At 34.1% G+C, this 18,540-nt stretch overlaps 2 protein-coding genes across 3 annotated transcripts in view; both read right to left on the bottom strand.

The window, feature by feature from the left end:
• Positions 1-2,116, bottom strand: part of LOC148279537 (trehalase-like) — a 139,455-nt gene extending 137,339 nt beyond the window's left edge. For both annotated transcript variants that reach the window (XR_015822842.1, XM_088229771.1), the window contains exon 1: positions 1,987-2,116. The gene's annotated coding sequence lies outside the window, so the exon portion shown is untranslated. The remainder of the gene's footprint in view (positions 1-1,986) is intronic.
• A 4,809-nt stretch (positions 2,117-6,925) lies between these two features.
• The window catches only part of LOC148279536 (uncharacterized), a 42,939-nt gene continuing 31,324 nt past the window's right edge, over positions 6,926-18,540 (bottom strand). Inside the window, exon 5 of the mRNA XM_088229773.1 lies at positions 6,926-17,662. Coding sequence (XP_088085899.1) covers positions 14,891-17,662 — 2,772 coding nt within the window. The 3' untranslated portion in view covers positions 6,926-14,890. The remainder of the gene's footprint in view (positions 17,663-18,540) is intronic.

Here is an 18,540-nt window from a genome sequence, read left to right as displayed (position 1 = left end):
TAGAGTAAGCATGAGCGTTCGAAATATGGTCCCTCAACCTGCGGCCAATTGGCATATGTTTGATAGAACTGACTTTAGTCTGTTGCGAGCGTTCGCCGGCTACTTTTGAACTTTTGTCTCCTCGCAATTACTAAAATGCCTATATGTACGCTAAGATACTGCAAAAATCGATCTGGAAAAGATAGAAAAAGCGACGGTATGCAATGTTTTTATCTTAACCAATACTTGTTGAAAATAGTTATTTTAATGTTAAAAACGTTTTATTAATATGTTACCAGCTATCTCCTGTCTCTGTCCTGCTCAGTTAGTCGGGCGTATAGTGAAACGATAAACAAAGGTGACGCGTATGCAGAAGGGAGCGACACACTGAATAGAACTTACAGTAGACCGATGTAAACGGTAAGTGCTTTTTACCGTGCTACGTGTTTTGCTTGCCAAAGTCGACGTGATTAAGACGCGCGACACTTGCTCCCTCCGCTGGTCATTCCCTTTCCTTTGGAGACGACTTTTTAGCTCGGATATGTATGGAGTGTCATATCTTTATATTGTATCCCAAATGAGTTTTTTTTATAACTTCCGGGAGTACAATATCTTATGCATGTATTATTTGTTTTTTTTTTTAAATAAAAAATAGGTACATACATATAACAAATGGAAGAATTGCGGATTTTTAAACCTGGGCAAAATGGTGAATATTAGTGTGTAAAGTGGCCACTTAAACCAGCATATGACAGGTCATAAGCCCTGTGGATGCCTAGACGTGCATATTCCCTTTTCTAAAATATTCTCCATCTCTGTTGTTGTGTTAATTTTAATAACTCTACTGCTACTACAACAACATGTCATTTCCCCGTAGGGGTAGGCAGAGAGAATGGACCGCCACACACGTCTATCCTGGCATACATTTCTAGCTTCTTCCACATTCTTACATCTTATTATACATGCCCTTCAGTTCTGCCTGCTTTTGACCTGACCAGACATACGATTTTGGTTTATCTGATCATGCCACGTCGTTCTTGGTCATCCTCGTCTCACGTTACCGTTCATTTTCGCCATATTTACTTGTTTTACCATTCTTTCCACGTGACCAAACCATCTCAGAGACCCTTTCTTAATCCTATCACTTATACTTGACTCAGATTTATACTCTCGCCTGATCGCCTGGACCCTGTCATACATTCATTTCCCACACATTCGTCTAAGAGATCGCATTTCAACCGCGTTCACTCGGCTTTCATCCTCCCTCTGCCAGTTCAATGTTTCACTTCCATATATAAGTGTTGGGACAAAACTCCGTTGTGCACTTCCAGTTTAGCTTCGACTGACATATTTTCATTAGCAATTACTGTGCTTAGTGCGCCGTTTATTTTGTTGCCCGCATTCACCCTCCTTTCAACATATTTTTCTACTCTTCCATCACCTGAAAACATGCTTCACAGATACACAAATTCTTCTACTTGTTCAAGACATTCGTTAATAACTCCCTAATGTGAAATCCAGTATTTCATCTGCAAACATTTGCACAAACTAATATTGTAAAGTTAAATTAATGCTCAAATATTTTTTGTTTCATTTTTGAACCGTGTAATATCGGAGCCGTGTAAAAAGAGGTTCCGGTGTACATTTAGGCAAATCGAATAATAATTTCGCATAACCTTGAAAGTAAATTATATGTAACTACCTACAACTATCTACATTTATAAAATGCGGCTATTTCCGTTTCCAAGAAGCAATTAAAAAAGTAATAGGTAACACAGCCGTGAAGGCAAACTAAATTAAGTTTTTTACGACAGTTATTTGCAGTTTTAAAAGTCTTTAATGATATGGAACAAGTCAAGCGATAAAATCAACTGCGCTCTAAGCATATATAAATATTTATTTTCCAGACATCTCTATTTACAGAATGTCACGCATACAAGTGAATTAAATCATTAAACCCCATAAAAACACGTGCTAATAAATTAATGATATAAAATATTTACATACCTACGCCGGCTGTGCGCCTTTTACAACAATGAACGCAAGTCACTACGCGAAAAACAGCTTAAATTATATCAATATTGATTCGATCGAGTCTTTAATTGTCCACGGGTAGTTGTTTGCACAAAACATAGCGTAGAATCGAAGTTTTACTGTTCGTTACAGACGTCAAAAAAAGTACTGTGCGCTATTTGACAGCTGTCAAACAGAGAACTGCAATAATGCAACTGCATTTTGTAAACGCTGCGCGTTGTCGCGGGAACTATGTGTCTAGAAACATCTAAACATTAATTATTACACCTTTAATTTGCCCGTCAATCAAATGCAGTTGTTATAATGTATAGATTAGGTTAATCCGCGCGCCGGAAGCGGGGATCAAAAGTCTACCGAGCGGCAAGAGATAAGAAACGTCAAATTTCAAAACAGCTGTTTGGTTTGAAGTTTCGATCGCCATTTCATATAATATTGCCAGATGTATAAAAAAATAATGTCATTAGCTAGAAAAATTAAGTTTGAAAAGAAAATAGCCTACTCAGCAAGTTATGAATATTTTTATGTTCTCTGGAAATTTATTGATGTATTTTCGAGTATTGTTCACAAATTGGAAATTTTATTAAACTGTAAGCAAAGTTAAAACAAAACACTGGTTAGCGTTTTAACAATTCACAGACACTAAAATATCATATTTTGTAAATGTTCGCAGTATTCTGGAAATTGTTCCGCAGTGCGTTTTTCTCAATACTTAAAAAATACATTTTTAGATTTGAAATGATTTCAAAAGCATGTTTGACGTATCTTAACTATCGATAAAATATACATTTGAATGACTATTAAGAAGCTGCACCATACCACATTTTTTTTTGTTTTAATCAATTTAAAATCAAATCATTGTTTTCGTACACCGAAACTACGGCTATATTTAATGATATTAAATTAAATCAAACATTACCTATGTAAATTAACTTACTTTTGAGCAAACCAATAACTTCCTAGTGACACGGCTAAACTGCAATTTATTTTATCAATTAAATACACCACCTTTTTGAAAACAGGAGTCATTTTTATTGGTAAGTAAAAATGCTTTAAATTATTTCATTTTAGTCTTAAAGTAGTACATGTATATTGTAAATAATAATGCTATGCTAACTGTTGTAACTGGCCATGTTTTATTTCAATATCTTCTCTTATCATTTTTGTTGATTGCTAACTTTATTAACTCTTAACAAACTATTATCAAAAATTCCTTTTCAAACGGTGCTGTAATGTCATGTTTCATTAAGCAAAAGACAAAATATTTTGTGATAAGGTAATTAAAAACCAACCAAGTCCGTAGCTTGCATGAATATTGTTCCATAATTTGGGACCCTTCTGAGTCGAACCACATCCTTGAAATAGAGTAGGTTCGAAAGCGATTTTCGGCGTACTTATATCTAAGTATTATAGTTATCCATTCTTGCATCCATCATTATTTCTAGCAGGGATGCTGGATCAACACCTTTGAATCTCGTCATCATATTTTTCTTGGGAAATGTTTTTATAAGCTGATTTTTGGATTCTCAAATATACTGAAAGACATCAGTTTGTACGTTTTCAATAACTATGAGATCCCATGCACTGTTTTACGCACCCATTATTATTATTATTATTATGTTTAGTTAGTAGTTTATACAGGTACCATTTTTGTGAAAATCACCTCAAGGGCACTGGTTACGCCACATTTACTTTGTTGGATTTATTTGCTGCATACTGGGCCCTGGTTAAGATGTTGCGGTTCTTACTGTGGGTAGGTACCACATTTTGTCTCCAGCCCAGCATGTTCAATATTCAAAATTATTCAAATGCAATTAACAAAAGAACAATTGTTAATAAAACCGAACTGTCAGTATTTATGTGCTCAGATAATTTTTCTCTTCTCACCGCGATCGCGAACCAGTTACTTTATCCACTGTGACGTGAAATATTTATAATCAAGAAACCATCTCAAGTGCCCCTCCTTCATGACCCCACGATCTCATCTGATCCCGACTGCCGCGAGACAAGTTTAATAAGGTACCAGAACCCCAGTGCAAGGTAGGAATTGCATTCATTGTATTTGGGGTCAGTGGAAAAGCATAAAGTTAATACATTCCGCGAACCAGACATTACGAACGTTCATCTGCCAACGGGCAAGTGGCGCGATCATTTTGGCACTGTACAGTAAATAAGTATTCCAGCATGTCTTACAGCTACAGAGTGCATGGCCAGTAAGAAATCTAACCCCCATTTCCATTATGTTTTTATTCGACAATGATATTTGAAAAAACAGAAAAAAACTAATTTTAAATAATAGGATTTGATAGTTGATAAAATTTACCTAATGAAGCTAGATTATCAATTATCTTGCGGCTACAAAGTACATGGATGACTGGATATCTATCAACTTAAAATGATATCAATAAATTTACAAAAATAAACATTGAGCATAATAGTAAATTTGTCGAGTGTTCGTGCTTTTTAGCTTTTACTTCTTAGGCGGCCTCCGTGGTGTAGTGGTCAAGATGCTTGACTAACACACGGAAGGTTCCGGGTTCGATTCCCGGAGAGAACACAAAAAATTAAATGTGATTTTTCTCAAGCCTGGGTGTTCTGTGATGTAATTCACCACTTTAATTGGGCCTAAGGCCTGTTGTGGTGCAAAAAAAAATGCGTAAAAATGACAACAAATGAAGCACCGTTTCAACTCTATGGATATCAAAATAAAGGAAAATATCCGAAGGGTAGCTTTTGTAGATTGTAGGTAGTCACTGCCCCACATGTGGCAGCAGGCTGCTTGCTAATTCTTAAAAGATGGTAGATGCCACCTTATATTTACAGACTGCATTACGTAATGGGTTAAACAATCTGCAAAATAATGCAGACTACAATTGTCTACAATTATGCTGTTTAGTAATCAGTTTTCCACAATTTATAAAAATAATAATATAATTTAGGGAATACCCTAATAAGATGCAAACGTAGAAATCTCCACCAAAAACGGAAAATTAGTTATTTATGCCAAAATAAACTATACATAAAAACCTACCTACCTAAATAATAGCATAATTCAAAACGGTCTCCAAATTTTACAAAAACAGATTTCAATTATACTCGACACAGCAAACTTAGCATTCTCCATTGAGTTGGTGAAGCATAATAACTAAAAATATCACAATCGCTTTTCAAAGTTTTTTTCTAATATCTCAATATCAATGGAGATTTCTGTGTTTGTTTTTCATACCCTCAATTTAGACCTGTTGAAAAATATATATATTATATCTCTCTTATTTATAATTTATAAGTCACTAAGTATAGTGTCTATACAAGTCTAATATACAAGTCTCAGTATTTATAATGTCCGTCCGTATACGCCCTTTTAGCAATGGTTGTTTTTTAATGTATGGAAAATTACTATATTTATGTATTATTGACTTGGCTTGTAATGCACAATATTTTTATGTATTTGGTGAGTGGCAATATCTTTTATTTTCTATCCATGTCTGAATAGCGTTGGAATAGAGGGGATTTTAACTGTGGACCTTCACAGGAACTTCTAGGCATTGGCTTTATGAAAATGAAACAGCACAAAGCTCATTCAAAAGAAGCCGGACTATTGATGGAAATCAACATAATATTTTACTTGATGATCGTGGCATTTTATGTTCTGTCATACAGTGCTTTATGCTTATACGAGATACTATCTCTTGTGACTTATGTAAGATAATAGTTGTGATAGTCATCTTTACTTATTCAAGATACTACCTCTTGTGCTCCTTTTGGCTTATGCACGATGCTTCCTCTTGTGATATTCCTTTTGGCTTATGTAAGATACCACCTCTTGTGATATTCCTTTTCCCTTATGTAACTTGCTCCTGTGATATTCCTTTTGGCTTTTGTAAGATTTTCCTCTTGTGATATTACCTTTATATACCCTGATATGTAAGATACTACCTTTTGTGATATTCTTTTTGGCTTATGTACGATACCACCTCTTGTGATATTCCTTTTGGCTTATTTATTTATTTATTAACGGACATTGTCCATGTATACAATTTACAAGGTTTAAATATTACAATAAAAGAGTAGTTTAAAACATTTAAAGAAAAAAGAAAGAAGCATTGACAAACATAAGGGACATCGAGACAAGATCTGGACTATTTATTTAGTGCTCGTTTAAATCGTTGTAAACTTAAACCAAAAAAGTCCAGATCCTGTCTTGAGTTAACAATACGACAAAGGCGGGTCATTGGAGAATTTAGACCATAGTTTGTTCTATTCTTATGTAAGATACCACCTCTTGTGATATTCCTTTTGCCTTATGTATGTAAGATACTACCTCTTGTGATATCCTTTTGGCTTATGTAAGATACTACCTCTTGCGATTAGCCATTGTGACTTATGCGAGATTTCAGCTAATATTTGTAGTACTTACGACTTATTTATTTAGATTAGATCCTCACCAACTTATTGGAAAGTAAAAATTCTTTAAATTATTATTTTTTAAAAGAAATATTTGTGTTCTTACGACTTACCCAAACATTCAAATTTTGGGGCCATTTTCAAATACTTAGTCGGAATAACTTCGGGTTCAAATTATGTAATATATTCTAAGACAAAATCAAATTGTTTCGTAAGAGAGACCTTTGTAAAATACTTTAAAATTGTGTTTTTAATACCAGATCTTTACACCATTCTCTCTCTCTCTCTTCTGTCTTTTCCACATTCGCTCCTAAGTCCAGCGTGTGGACATCACCAGATGCCTCCAGCTCATCCCTGTGTCTACCCACGTCGAAATATCGTCATCGACATACACCATTCCCATCAACATTTGCGAGTGTAAATGAAAAACCTCATTCCTCGCTTTATTTATGATTATTTTTTGGTTATGCTGCAAAGGAAATGGGGTAACAATATAAATAAAATTCATGAAAATATTTGAGAGCAAATATATTTTTGTAATATATTTAAGATTTACAGGTTTCACATAAAATAATTAAAAGGAATATGAGTAATAATTACAGCTGTCAATCCCGCCGCCGTCTTGCATTATTGGTAAATATAATATAAATATACTTAGTCCTTAGCACGCCTGTCTTCATAATAATTATATATTCAATTTTACAAACAACAGAATGCAAAGATCATCGCGGGCGGGATTACAAAACCAAGTGTTAGTCAAATCTTATAGTTAAACATACATTTCACATATCATTTTGTGTATATCGTAATATGTTCAATTATTCTAAATAGCCTAGATTTTCTTATAGTAATGAGTGGACGATACAATATTTTAATGTGTAGGCCGAAATATACAACAGACTAAAATATTCATATACATTTAATCTTATTATTTACAACACTGTAAAACACACATTAGAAACATCGAATAATTCATTCGGCGGCAAACTTCAAACAAATATTATCGATTGAATCAATTCACTTTGCAAAAAAATATTAAAGGCTGTTTTTTTTATCTGGACACTTTTCGATTGACAATACTGTCTCTCGTCATTGTATCAAATAATGACATTTGTGCTCTGTAACAATATTCAAATTAATAATGGTACGCCTTACACTCAAACAACGCTTATTCAGTTCGACAAACGTAAAGGGCTCTTCATGAAACAAAGAATTTACTGCGCGACAAGTTTGGTAACATTATTTCCAGAAATGGTTCTGTTAATTGGCCCCCATGATACTGTGATTTGACGCCATTGGATTATTTTCTACGGGGCTTCGTTAAGTACATGTCCTAATGAAACAAACCAACAACTCTCGAAGCATTAGAAGCCAATATGAAATGTACCATTTTTAAATAACGCCAGATTTATTGGAAAAATTGGAACAACAAAGAAATAGTTGATTTTCATTCCTTTGAACACAATTAATACAAAGTAATTCCAACAAATATTTGCTTTTTGATTTCAATTTAAGTTGTACCACGCTTAAAAAAAACAACGATAACAAACTGCTTAATTTAGCTAAATTTCAATACATTAAACCCCGATAAGCGTGTAGATAGATTTCGCGCTTATAAAATCTTGCTTTATCCACCATATTAGTTCAGCGTTGTGTCCATATTTTAACTTTCACAATTCTACAATTTTAAGTCCTTTACATAACCGTAAATTTTTATGTAGTTTTGTGAGCATGTCCAAAATGCCAAAAAAAGCACTAAAATCAAAAGGCGTCATTCAAATTGAACATTAGTTGAAATCGACAAAAAGTTTAAGTAACTAATTGAGCTATCAGACAGATAAAAATGAATACAATAATATTTGAGTAAGGTAAATTTAAATTATATTTTAATTCAAGTCAAATTTAACTTTATAAATCAATCGAGACAAATTTCTTAATTAGTTTAAGTACCTCGTTATTTCTCTACTTATTTTTTTTATTTTTAAAATTGTTGGAAAAAAACCAATCTCCAAACGGTTTTTGAAGCTGCCTCAGAATTCCGTTTAATTTTCAAAATATAATACTGACAAAATCAAAATTATCATACAAGCAGTTAAATATTTATGTACAAAAGAAGGAAAGAAATAAAAGATGCTTTTTTAACATAATATGTACAATTTTTTATATATTTCAATCGTCCTATTCATCAAATTGCAACTGCAATTTTTATCCACAAAAATCTAATAGTTTTTATGAGACAGGATGTATTTTTCATTTTCTCAAAATCAAAATTGTTAAGATCAGACTGATGAAGGACGATTGATGTAAAATGATTTTTTTCGTGACATAAGAACTATTTTTTCAGAAATATTTACAAAATAATTTCAGTCAAGAAAAATAAAGAAACATAGTTATTTTTAAGTCAGTCATGGTAAAATGATTGGGTAAATCATGAAATTAAAATCACTGTGGAATTTTTGTCATACAAAGGGAAATAGGAAAATATTACATACTACGGTACAGATAAAAATATGTTTATGAAATGGATTTAGAATAATTAATTGTATTTTCAAAATCAATATGGATATTGCGGAGAAATGTTTTCATACATAAATTCCAAAAAGAACTTTAAAAAAAAACTTGAATAGAACTTTCAAATCAATGTAGAAATTTCTCAGTGTATGTCAAAAAAAAAACAAAAAGAACCGACTGGCATTAAAATGTCTTTTACAAGGAATATATGTAAATGCAAAATAATATATATATTAGTATGCACATATAAAAACATAAATGCAGTTTGAGGAAATTTGACTTATAATAGAGTTTCCAGTTAACTAAAATATGACAGTTTATGACACAGAAATTTGAAATTACAATTACATAAATTTTGCTTAATTTTGATACTCGTGCAACGTGTAAAAGTGTACGCTATCTATGTAATTTACATTTGCATCGTAAATATGTATTAAATATATCTTAAGTATAATCAATAATATATTGTGTATAATTGTTTGTTTAATAAATGTTTAATATTCTGTATATAAAAAGTAACAATATCAATTGTCATAAGAACTTCATCAATTTAATTATTTTGTCACCCAATCGTTTGCGATTCAAAATATTTGTTCAATTCCTTAAGAATTACGGAGCAATGTAAAATTCCTCGGTACAGTTCGGCTTGAAAGAGAAGAGAATCAAAATATGTGAGAAAGGCATTCATTTATCAATATGTCAATGTTTAGTGGTAAAAAGAACCAAGTCGAGAATATTTAACCATTAGAGCGCTATCGCATTGCAAATTATAGTCACGAAAAGCGACGTAGCACGTCGTTCTTCAGAGAGTATTTGTCGTTCTTTCAGAGAGCACGTGTTACATTTGAGAGCGGCGTATTGTGATTTGCATGTACCTTCATAACTATATTTCTTCAGCATACTGATAAAAACTCTCTAAATAATAACATTTGAAAACAAGTTAAAAATGCATTAATATGTAATTTTTTGAGCTTTATCAAATGATGAAATCATCTAAATCCTCTGAGTTTTAGTTTTGAAGTTATCATGTATAAAAAAACCCACTAGAAATACTTTTAAAAAAACATTTTGGTAAAAACGATTACCATTTACCAGATACGACATCAGATAAATTTTCCACAATGGTTTATTTTGAGCATATTTTGAATAACTTGAAAATGTGACACTCGCGCCCTATGCGACAAACGGCACGTATTATGTTACCGTGAAATACTTGTTAGAAGCGTACTCGCGGGCATTACACGTGGCGTCAAAGTTACATGACACCAACTGCGAGGCGTTTTATATATAATTTTTAAACCTGAAAATTATGAATGAAAACTTACACATTATCATTAAAATCGTAAAAATCTGCTCTAAATCATTTAAAATATTTTCAATATTATTCTCGATTTGTGAAAATACCCCACTACAAAGCCAGACATCTTGTATAAAACAGTATTCAACAAATTTAAATATGAAATAGAAACATAATATAAAAAGTAATTTTATCGACAATAGTAAATAAGACAAGAATCAATATGCCGTACAGATAAGTCAAACAGTTTTTCGCGCGCGTCAAAACTCTTTTATAGCTGTAATTTTGTGCGTAAAGTATAGAAACTAAAGTATTTTATGTATGCTTGTCAAGATAACATACACGAAAAGCAGTCTTGACACAATACGCATATTTCTTAAAAAAGTGGACAGTTATTTTCTTAAGAGTAATAATACGCCACCGGCGAATAGAGTCGCCCATACAGACAAAAACAATTCTATAATTATCAACCACGAAGTAAGCAACAGTTTACAGCAATATAACGGGCCATATGTACTCAGGTCGAGAATTGAAAGCGCAAACCGAAACCGTCCGTTACATGTTTGTTGTTAAACTAAAAATAAAACCTAAAATTTGGAACGCTTTTGTTCAATGCAATTGAGCTAAATGGCTTCTCTTTAAGCGGGCGCAAATTATTACTCTAGGTTTATTTTAATCATTTGGCTGCATGTCAGAAAAAAATTTTTTTTTTAAAAAGTAAGGAATACAAAATATTTGTTTTTCATAATTGTTCATTTATTTAAAAAATAAACAAGAGACCTGGAATTTTAGTGAAAAATTCATTTTTAAATGAGTTTTGGAATTAAAATGTGAATTACGGTAAAAAAAAAATCTTTTTGTCACTGTTTTAAAAAACACAACTAAGATTTTAGGAGTGTAATCCTACTTTACTATGTGTCCATGCGGATACAGAATAAAGCTCTGTGTGTGAAATAGAACCAGAACTATTAATGAGTGTTTTCGACTCATTAGATGCTCCTGAATAAGATTCGATTCCTGGCAGGGAGGACATGAAAAATTGATTTTGAAATTTGTTCAAACTGCAATATTTCATTGTTCCTGAAGTGTGAGACTGATCACCTTTCCTTCATGAAACGGATGATCAAAATACACTGTATTTAGTTTACAAATGCAGTGCCCTATGCACCACTGCGTGGGGGAAAAGGAACGATGAATCCTCGCAAAACTACTGATAATTTTTTTTAATACAATAAATTTAGTAACATTGAAAAATTAATATGTTAATATTTTTCAATTTTGAATACTGTTTTTAATTTATTATTTTTATGAAGGTGCTAAAAGTTGTAATGTTTGTTTGACAAAAAGGAAAACATTCATCAAAAAATAATCTAGAAATGAATTTCTAAAATAAGTAGTCATTGCATAGAATTTAGACCCTAATGAATTCAAAGATCTTTTTTCAAGATCAGAATTGACGCTATTTAAAAAAATGGCTTTGTATGTGATAAGCAAATGCTTGAATTACACTGAAATGTATTGGCAGCTGTCAGTTTATCATTTACGTACTTTGAAATTATGAAAAATGTACTTAAAAAGTTACTAATTATCTACTTATTCCATTAATTGGATTGAAATTACAAATGAAGCGATATGTCTGCACTGTTTTTTACAGTTACAGCATAATTAAGCTTTTCTTTTCACACGAGGCGGCTATAATCAGAATAATCTTCAAAGCGTCACTTCTGATGATGACGAAAGTCAGTTGGATAATAAACGCATTAAGACAAGAATTGAACACAGTAATTTCCAGGTCTCTGAGGCCCAAGTTCATAAGAAAAAAATATATTAATTTAAAATATATTATTTATTATAACATATTATAACTGTACCATTTAATCTTCAATTGACATAAAACACAAATGAATCTACGGATCCCATATTTAAGAGTCAATTTTTTTTTATAACAGAAATATCAATAATAAATTAATGTTTTCATATAATTTAAAGTTATATTTTTTATTCTATCTAATTATTAACCATGTAAGATAAATAGACTTTTTTAATATCATTGTAATATATTTTCTGTAACTATTACAATATCCTTACAATGCATAATATTACAATTACACATACATATAACATTTAAGGTTTTCGACAACTCTTATACCCGATGGGTATTTGACAACTCTTATATCCGATGGGTATTTGACAACTCTTTCCGATGGGTTTTTGACAACTCTTATACGCAATGAGTTTTCATATATTTAAAATAAACTATAATTAATTAAATCAGATTTTATACCAATAAAATATTTTGTTTTTGAATAACATTAAAAAAAATGGTTCTCGCTTTTCGTCATGAGTACCAACTAAATAAAAAATTTACAGGTTCGATTTCTTGCTGGGTTGACAAGAAAAATGTTCAGGCCTAGTGAGTTATATGTAAATATTGGTAACTCCATACGGGGTAGAATACAGCCTTATCTGCAAACATTTGGACATAATCAAAATATATCAATAAAAAGTATCATTTTCTTATTCACACCATGTAATGCATAGGGCACTGCAGGGATCTTGTGGATCTTGATCGTTTTATGCACAAAACAAGATGATCAATCTTACACTTCAGTCCGGGAATCGAATCCGGAACCTTTTAAATAAAAAAATGTAAATCAAATTTTAAAAACGAATGCGTATCGTTGACAGTAAAAGAGTTCTCAAAAAAATAATTCAATATTTTATATGTACATACATATCAAATTGAGTAATATATATAATTTGTGGGTACATTATTTTTTAATACATGTATTTGGCTAAAGGCCTCGTATCAATAGGCTTTACATAAGTGTAGATTTCAATGATATAATTTGTCGACTATACAATATAAATATTTTTAAAATGAATTCACTGTATGCATAAGACTGTTCACACAATTACAATATAAATTTTTGTTACAAAAAATGCAGTCTAATGGTTACTGATCAAAAAATTGTAATGATTAAAATGTTAAATAAATAATAATAATAATAAATAAGATATAAATGCGATTCGAATTGAAAAATTAAGTCACCCATTTCAATATTAATTCTTAGAAGACTGTGCTAAAAAAATCCTCAGGAAACAACGTTGTATCGTCGTGTTACATTCAGCAGAAGATGAGATATTTTGTATAAAATTTAATATAACATGTGTTTTTTAACAATCTATTTTCCACAATTTATAAAAATCCTCATATAATTTAGGGCCGTTAAAGAAAAACAAGACTTTATTATTTTTTAATAAGAGAGATATAAAAAGTCTTGAATGTAATATATCAAATTGTAATGGAGAAAATTAGTTGGACCCTTTCCAGCCCGGGGCCCCGATTACAATGGGAAGTTAACATTTATCTTAAATTTAATCTAAAAAGTAAAATTAAGTTTTTTGAATGAAAAGCAGAATATGCATACAATTTTTTCGTCTAAACATGTTCAATTATAGGTTACCGACGAAGATACTTGAAATGTTAATGCAAATATACTCATTTTCGTACACAAATAAAGGTTTTTCTTTATAGACAGCCTTCCCATTGTGTTATTTCAAATACCAACCAAAATTAAAAAGCAGTGAATTTATTTTTGTATTACTAATATCTATTTTTTCTGCTCATGTTGGTAGCCAGCATTAAAAAAATTTGGGTTTTAGTTTAACAGCTGGTTTCTGGCTGGTTTGTTTGTTTCAGCACGAATTGTCCCTAAAAATTATATTTAAGGAATGTTTTAATTATATTTCACGAAAATTAAACTAATTTGATTGAATGAGCATATAATGTAAGTAATAACACCTGCTTAACACGTTTCTTGCACGGCTGTCGCCGTCAAGTCCAAAAGACATAGGCAGCGAAAGACGACTATAGCGTACGTGAAACAGTGATAAAGAATTTTGTCAGTTTATCGAGACACAGTTGTCATTAAAAATTTAAAAAATAAAGGGGGTGTGTTTTATGAAATGTTCGAGTATTTCGATTACGATTTATAAATTAATGTTAGGTGTACTTTTCATGAATTATTTGAAATTGGGTGACGAAAAACATAAATAAATAAATTATTAAATGAATGTATAAAATTAAAGAAATCGTTTGTTGATAAATTGCTATAATAACCCGTTGAAAAAGCGTAAAATACAGTAAAGGCGTATGAGTAAAAAAATGTACAAAAAATAAACTTATCTATTTCGAATGCAAAAATCAAATCACATATAGTTCACTCGAGTCATGGCAAGTTTGTTCTGTTAAAATTATACAGTAAACTTAAGTAGTGTTCTTACAACGAAATTGGCTAATTTACACAGTTAATCTGAAGTATACGTGAATACCAATTCTGTGGAAAACGGTGTTTTTATTCTACGCCAGATTATTTAATCAACATCAAAGTTCGTGTTATTCCACGCCCACGCCCACGCCGTAACACAAATAAATAGGCTTGGTATGATACTACAATACACAATTAGAATTAATAAAACATCACAGGTAGATAGGTCAAGTCTGTATGTGTCTATCTACGCGCACCGATTGGAAACAGAAATAAAAATAAGAGTTTTTCAGTCACTCGATTACGTTAATTTTCCCTTCGTTTAAACTAGGTCGTCATCCGAGAAGTAGGGTTCGGATCAGAAATCCAGCTCTCCGTAGCTGGCCATCAGCTCGGATCAGGTTTGCGGGTCTTCCAAGGGCCGGAACCTGACGAAGCCATCCTGCGCGACGAGCATACTGCCGTTCCTGTCCTCGCCGTCGGCCACGTGTTCCGGGTTGAGGTACGACCCGGAGTGATCGAAGTTCTGCCCTCTGGCGGTCTGCGAGTTCCCCCCGATCGCGTTTGTGAAATTCCTGTCGTTCGGGTTGTCGGAGAACCCGTACAGGTCCGTGGACTTCGGCCGGTCCTGGTTGGCGAAGACGTGGTTGTTTTTGCCGCGCTTCTGCGAGCCGCTCGAGTTCACCATCGACGAGGTGGGCGACTGGTTCCTTCCCCGGCGCTGAGAGTCGCGCCCGCCTTGCATCATCATCGCAGAAGGGTCGTAATAATTCCGCATCGGATTCAAAGTCTGAATCCCGGACGTGTGAAACGATCCGTTGTCAGACGGGTAACCGAACTCGCTGGTTTCGTTCATGTGCGGATGGTGATAGTGTGAAATGTTTGGATCGTAACCGAGAGTCATGCAATTCTGTTGGTTTTTTGCGTTGGCGCTCTGCTTGTTCCTATGTTTCTTTCTCGGATTGCTTAAATTATGCCCGCTATTATTGCGGGACGATAACCGATCGAACGAAAGGTGTTTGAAATTGTTTTGAGAGCCTCGTATGGAGCCGTCGTTGCCGTAAGCGCCGGCCGATGGATTGTTCTTGTGGTTGATATGTCGGACGAAATCGGAATTGCTGTCGTACTGAATAACGTTGTATTCGTGGTCAATCGGGTCTCCGTTGGGATCTAGGTTTTGAATGGTCGGCTCGCAATTGGAATAATGTTCTTCCGAAGCAGAAATGTTGTCCATATACCCCTGCATGTTGGAATTTGCGTTCCCTTGCATATGTCCCTTCATCAAGTGATTCGTGACTCCCTGACTAGAAGTAGCATTGCTGGATTCGGTCGAGCTGCTATGCGCCGCGTTAGCAATAGAGCTATGTCCGGAATAGTTCTCAGCGATGGAACCATTATCGCAATTGACTCCCAGAGCGTTCAGTTGAAACCTCTGCCCTTCTAGACCAGTCGAGCAGCACTGATCGGGTACCCCTTGCAAATGGGGCCCCAAAACCCCGGCATCGTAAATTGGTTTGCCAGTTCTCAGAGTATAAGTATGCAGATTTGTGTTAGTGTTACAAATAGCGGGATAGTCTGATTCGAATTGCTCATTGCTAGAGCTGGCGGTGCAAGGGAAAAGTCCCGAGATTTTATGGCCGTCCGCTTTCTCGTGTTGACTTGTAATTATTCCGACCTTCAGGCTAATAACCCAGGAGATCAAAGCGACGATGGTTATTTCAATAAGCCTCAGAGAAAACTGGTATCCCCACTGAATCCAGTTGAATTTGGTCATATTGACCTGTACGTTGATTCCAAATATTCCATATATCTGCAGGCATGCCAAGAGGATGAAGAGCAATGCTGTGGCCAAGTTGATGTGGATCGCTTGGTACAAGTTTTGGAAACCGTGGATATACGAATGGGACTTCTTCTGCAATACCTTCTTCAGAGTTCTGTATACATACAGATAAAGGAGACCCAAAGTCAGGCAGACCAGAACAAAAATGACTTGGCACACGAGACCGAAGATCCTCCTTTCCACGTTGTCTAAATTCTTATACACCGAACTTGTGTTCTCAATCATATGTAGGAGAATGCAGAAGACGACATGAAGAAGACCACCGATAATGATAGTTCTCGGGCGCACAATCATCGAATAGCAGCTGTTCTTAAAATTGATGCTGTTAATCAACAGGAAAAGAATGGACGCCGAGAATGCGATGCTTAAGAATATCTCGGGAACGTGAAGCAGTATTTCACTCAAGAACATGGGCAGAGAGTTGTTGATATTGTAAGGGTCGTAGCACATGTAGAAAATCCGCATCAGACAGACGAGAACTAGAATGAGGTGTAGAATGATGAAGTAATACTGGGTGAACAGGTGTGTAAATTTGTTGTAGATGATTATCTTGAATATGGAGTAAACTGCCAAAATCGTGAACATGGCTGTGGCCAGATAGATGTGAACATTCCAGGCCACCGGCCAAGTCACCCCAGCTCCGTTTTGTCGGGTATGGGAAACTGAGGTGCCTCCCGCCTTGGTTGGCTTATGTTGCACCTTGCCTTCGGTATTCACATTGGCCAAGTTGTGAAATCTTTCCGTTGAAAGTTCCATATCTTTCAGAACAAATGTCGTGAGTGTTGCCCCATTCTGATCGGAGTTCAGTTTGCCTCCATTATCAGCGGCGCTGTTGTCGTCGTGGCGGGGGGGTTCCGGACGTTTGTTGGTGGCGAATTGCAGATTTCTGCGTGTGTTCGATTCTCCGGCATTGTCGACAATGAGTGGTCTATCTAGATTTCCCATGTCTGGTTCCATGACCGGCAGAGCGCTACCTTCCGTCGAAAACTCCGTATCTGCAGCAGTTCTTTCGATGCCCAGTCCCTTGTTTCCTTTGGGCCCGGAAATTCCTAAAACCGTGCTTTGATTTCTGCGAGTAGTTTCGACCCTCGGCGGTTCGAGGTTCTGCGTACCCGAGGCGGGTTTCGATGTCACGGTCCGAAGTAGAATATCTGGAACATCATCCTTGCGTCCGTTTGATCCTGAGAGTATTCTTGACACAATGGATCTGTTGAGAGGATTGGGGACGAAATCCGTGAAGTTGGCTTGCTCGGGAGAACTGAGAGATCCTTGAGAGCGGAGGTCGTCAATAGACAGGCCGGAAGAATCGAGACTCCCATCGGCATTCACCTGGAATTATACAAATATATGGTTTAGTTCGACTCCAGTCTAAGTACAGATTGAAATTTATACAATACACAATCAACTTGATAAAATATATATTGATTAGAAAAGTATTGTACTCGTTGATGATTATTCAATTATTTGAGGTGGTCATTTCAATGTAAATGACATGACTCATTATTATTTGTTCTTTCTATACTGATTTGGTATGAGTTACTTTTGAATTATATTCTTTTAAATTATAATAATATTGAAGTACTATATCGTCGTCGACTTACTACAGTCAGTTCCAATAACCAGCTGATAAGTAGTTCTGGTCGTAAGTCGGCTAATGGAATCCTGTGGTTTAGTATTTGTTGAGATTGTCTTTGTTTGCTCAATTCTTGTTATAATTACTGGAAGGGTACACGGCAAAAAAGAACTCATTAGCAAATAATTCATTTTACAGAAGAGCAAAAAGAAGAATAAAAACCTTATTTGTGGGACACTAGCTTTGTAAAACATTAATCAGAAAAAAACTAACAAAAACGTCCACTTTAATTTTTTTTTTTAAACTTTCATCAACAGACAAAAAGAGCTTAATGCAAGTCGCATTATACACTGTTTTTTTTTTTTGCCAGCTATGATCCCATATTTTTTCCTAGGGTTTATAAGCCACGTTTTTGTACCTTATAATTTTTCGTTCTACTGAACACATTTAGGAGAAAATATTGTATTAAAATCTCGAAAATTAAAAAAAATGTAATGAGCCCATTTTTGTCATGAACCCTTCACGGGTTTCGCTGTTTTTGTTTTCAATAGCCTTTCAGCAGATTGAGAAAGTGTCTTTTTTTTTGTAGACATCTTGAAAGGGTTTAGTGCAGACGGTCAACTGAGCGTGGATT

This window comes from Micrasema longulum, unplaced genomic scaffold (genome assembly GCF_059751315.1).
Source record: "Micrasema longulum isolate JH-2025_06_02 unplaced genomic scaffold, ASM5975131v1 h1tg000707l, whole genome shotgun sequence".
Taxonomy (NCBI): Eukaryota; Metazoa; Arthropoda; class Insecta; order Trichoptera; family Brachycentridae; genus Micrasema; species Micrasema longulum.
This window is presented reverse-complemented; position numbering and strand designations above follow the sequence as displayed.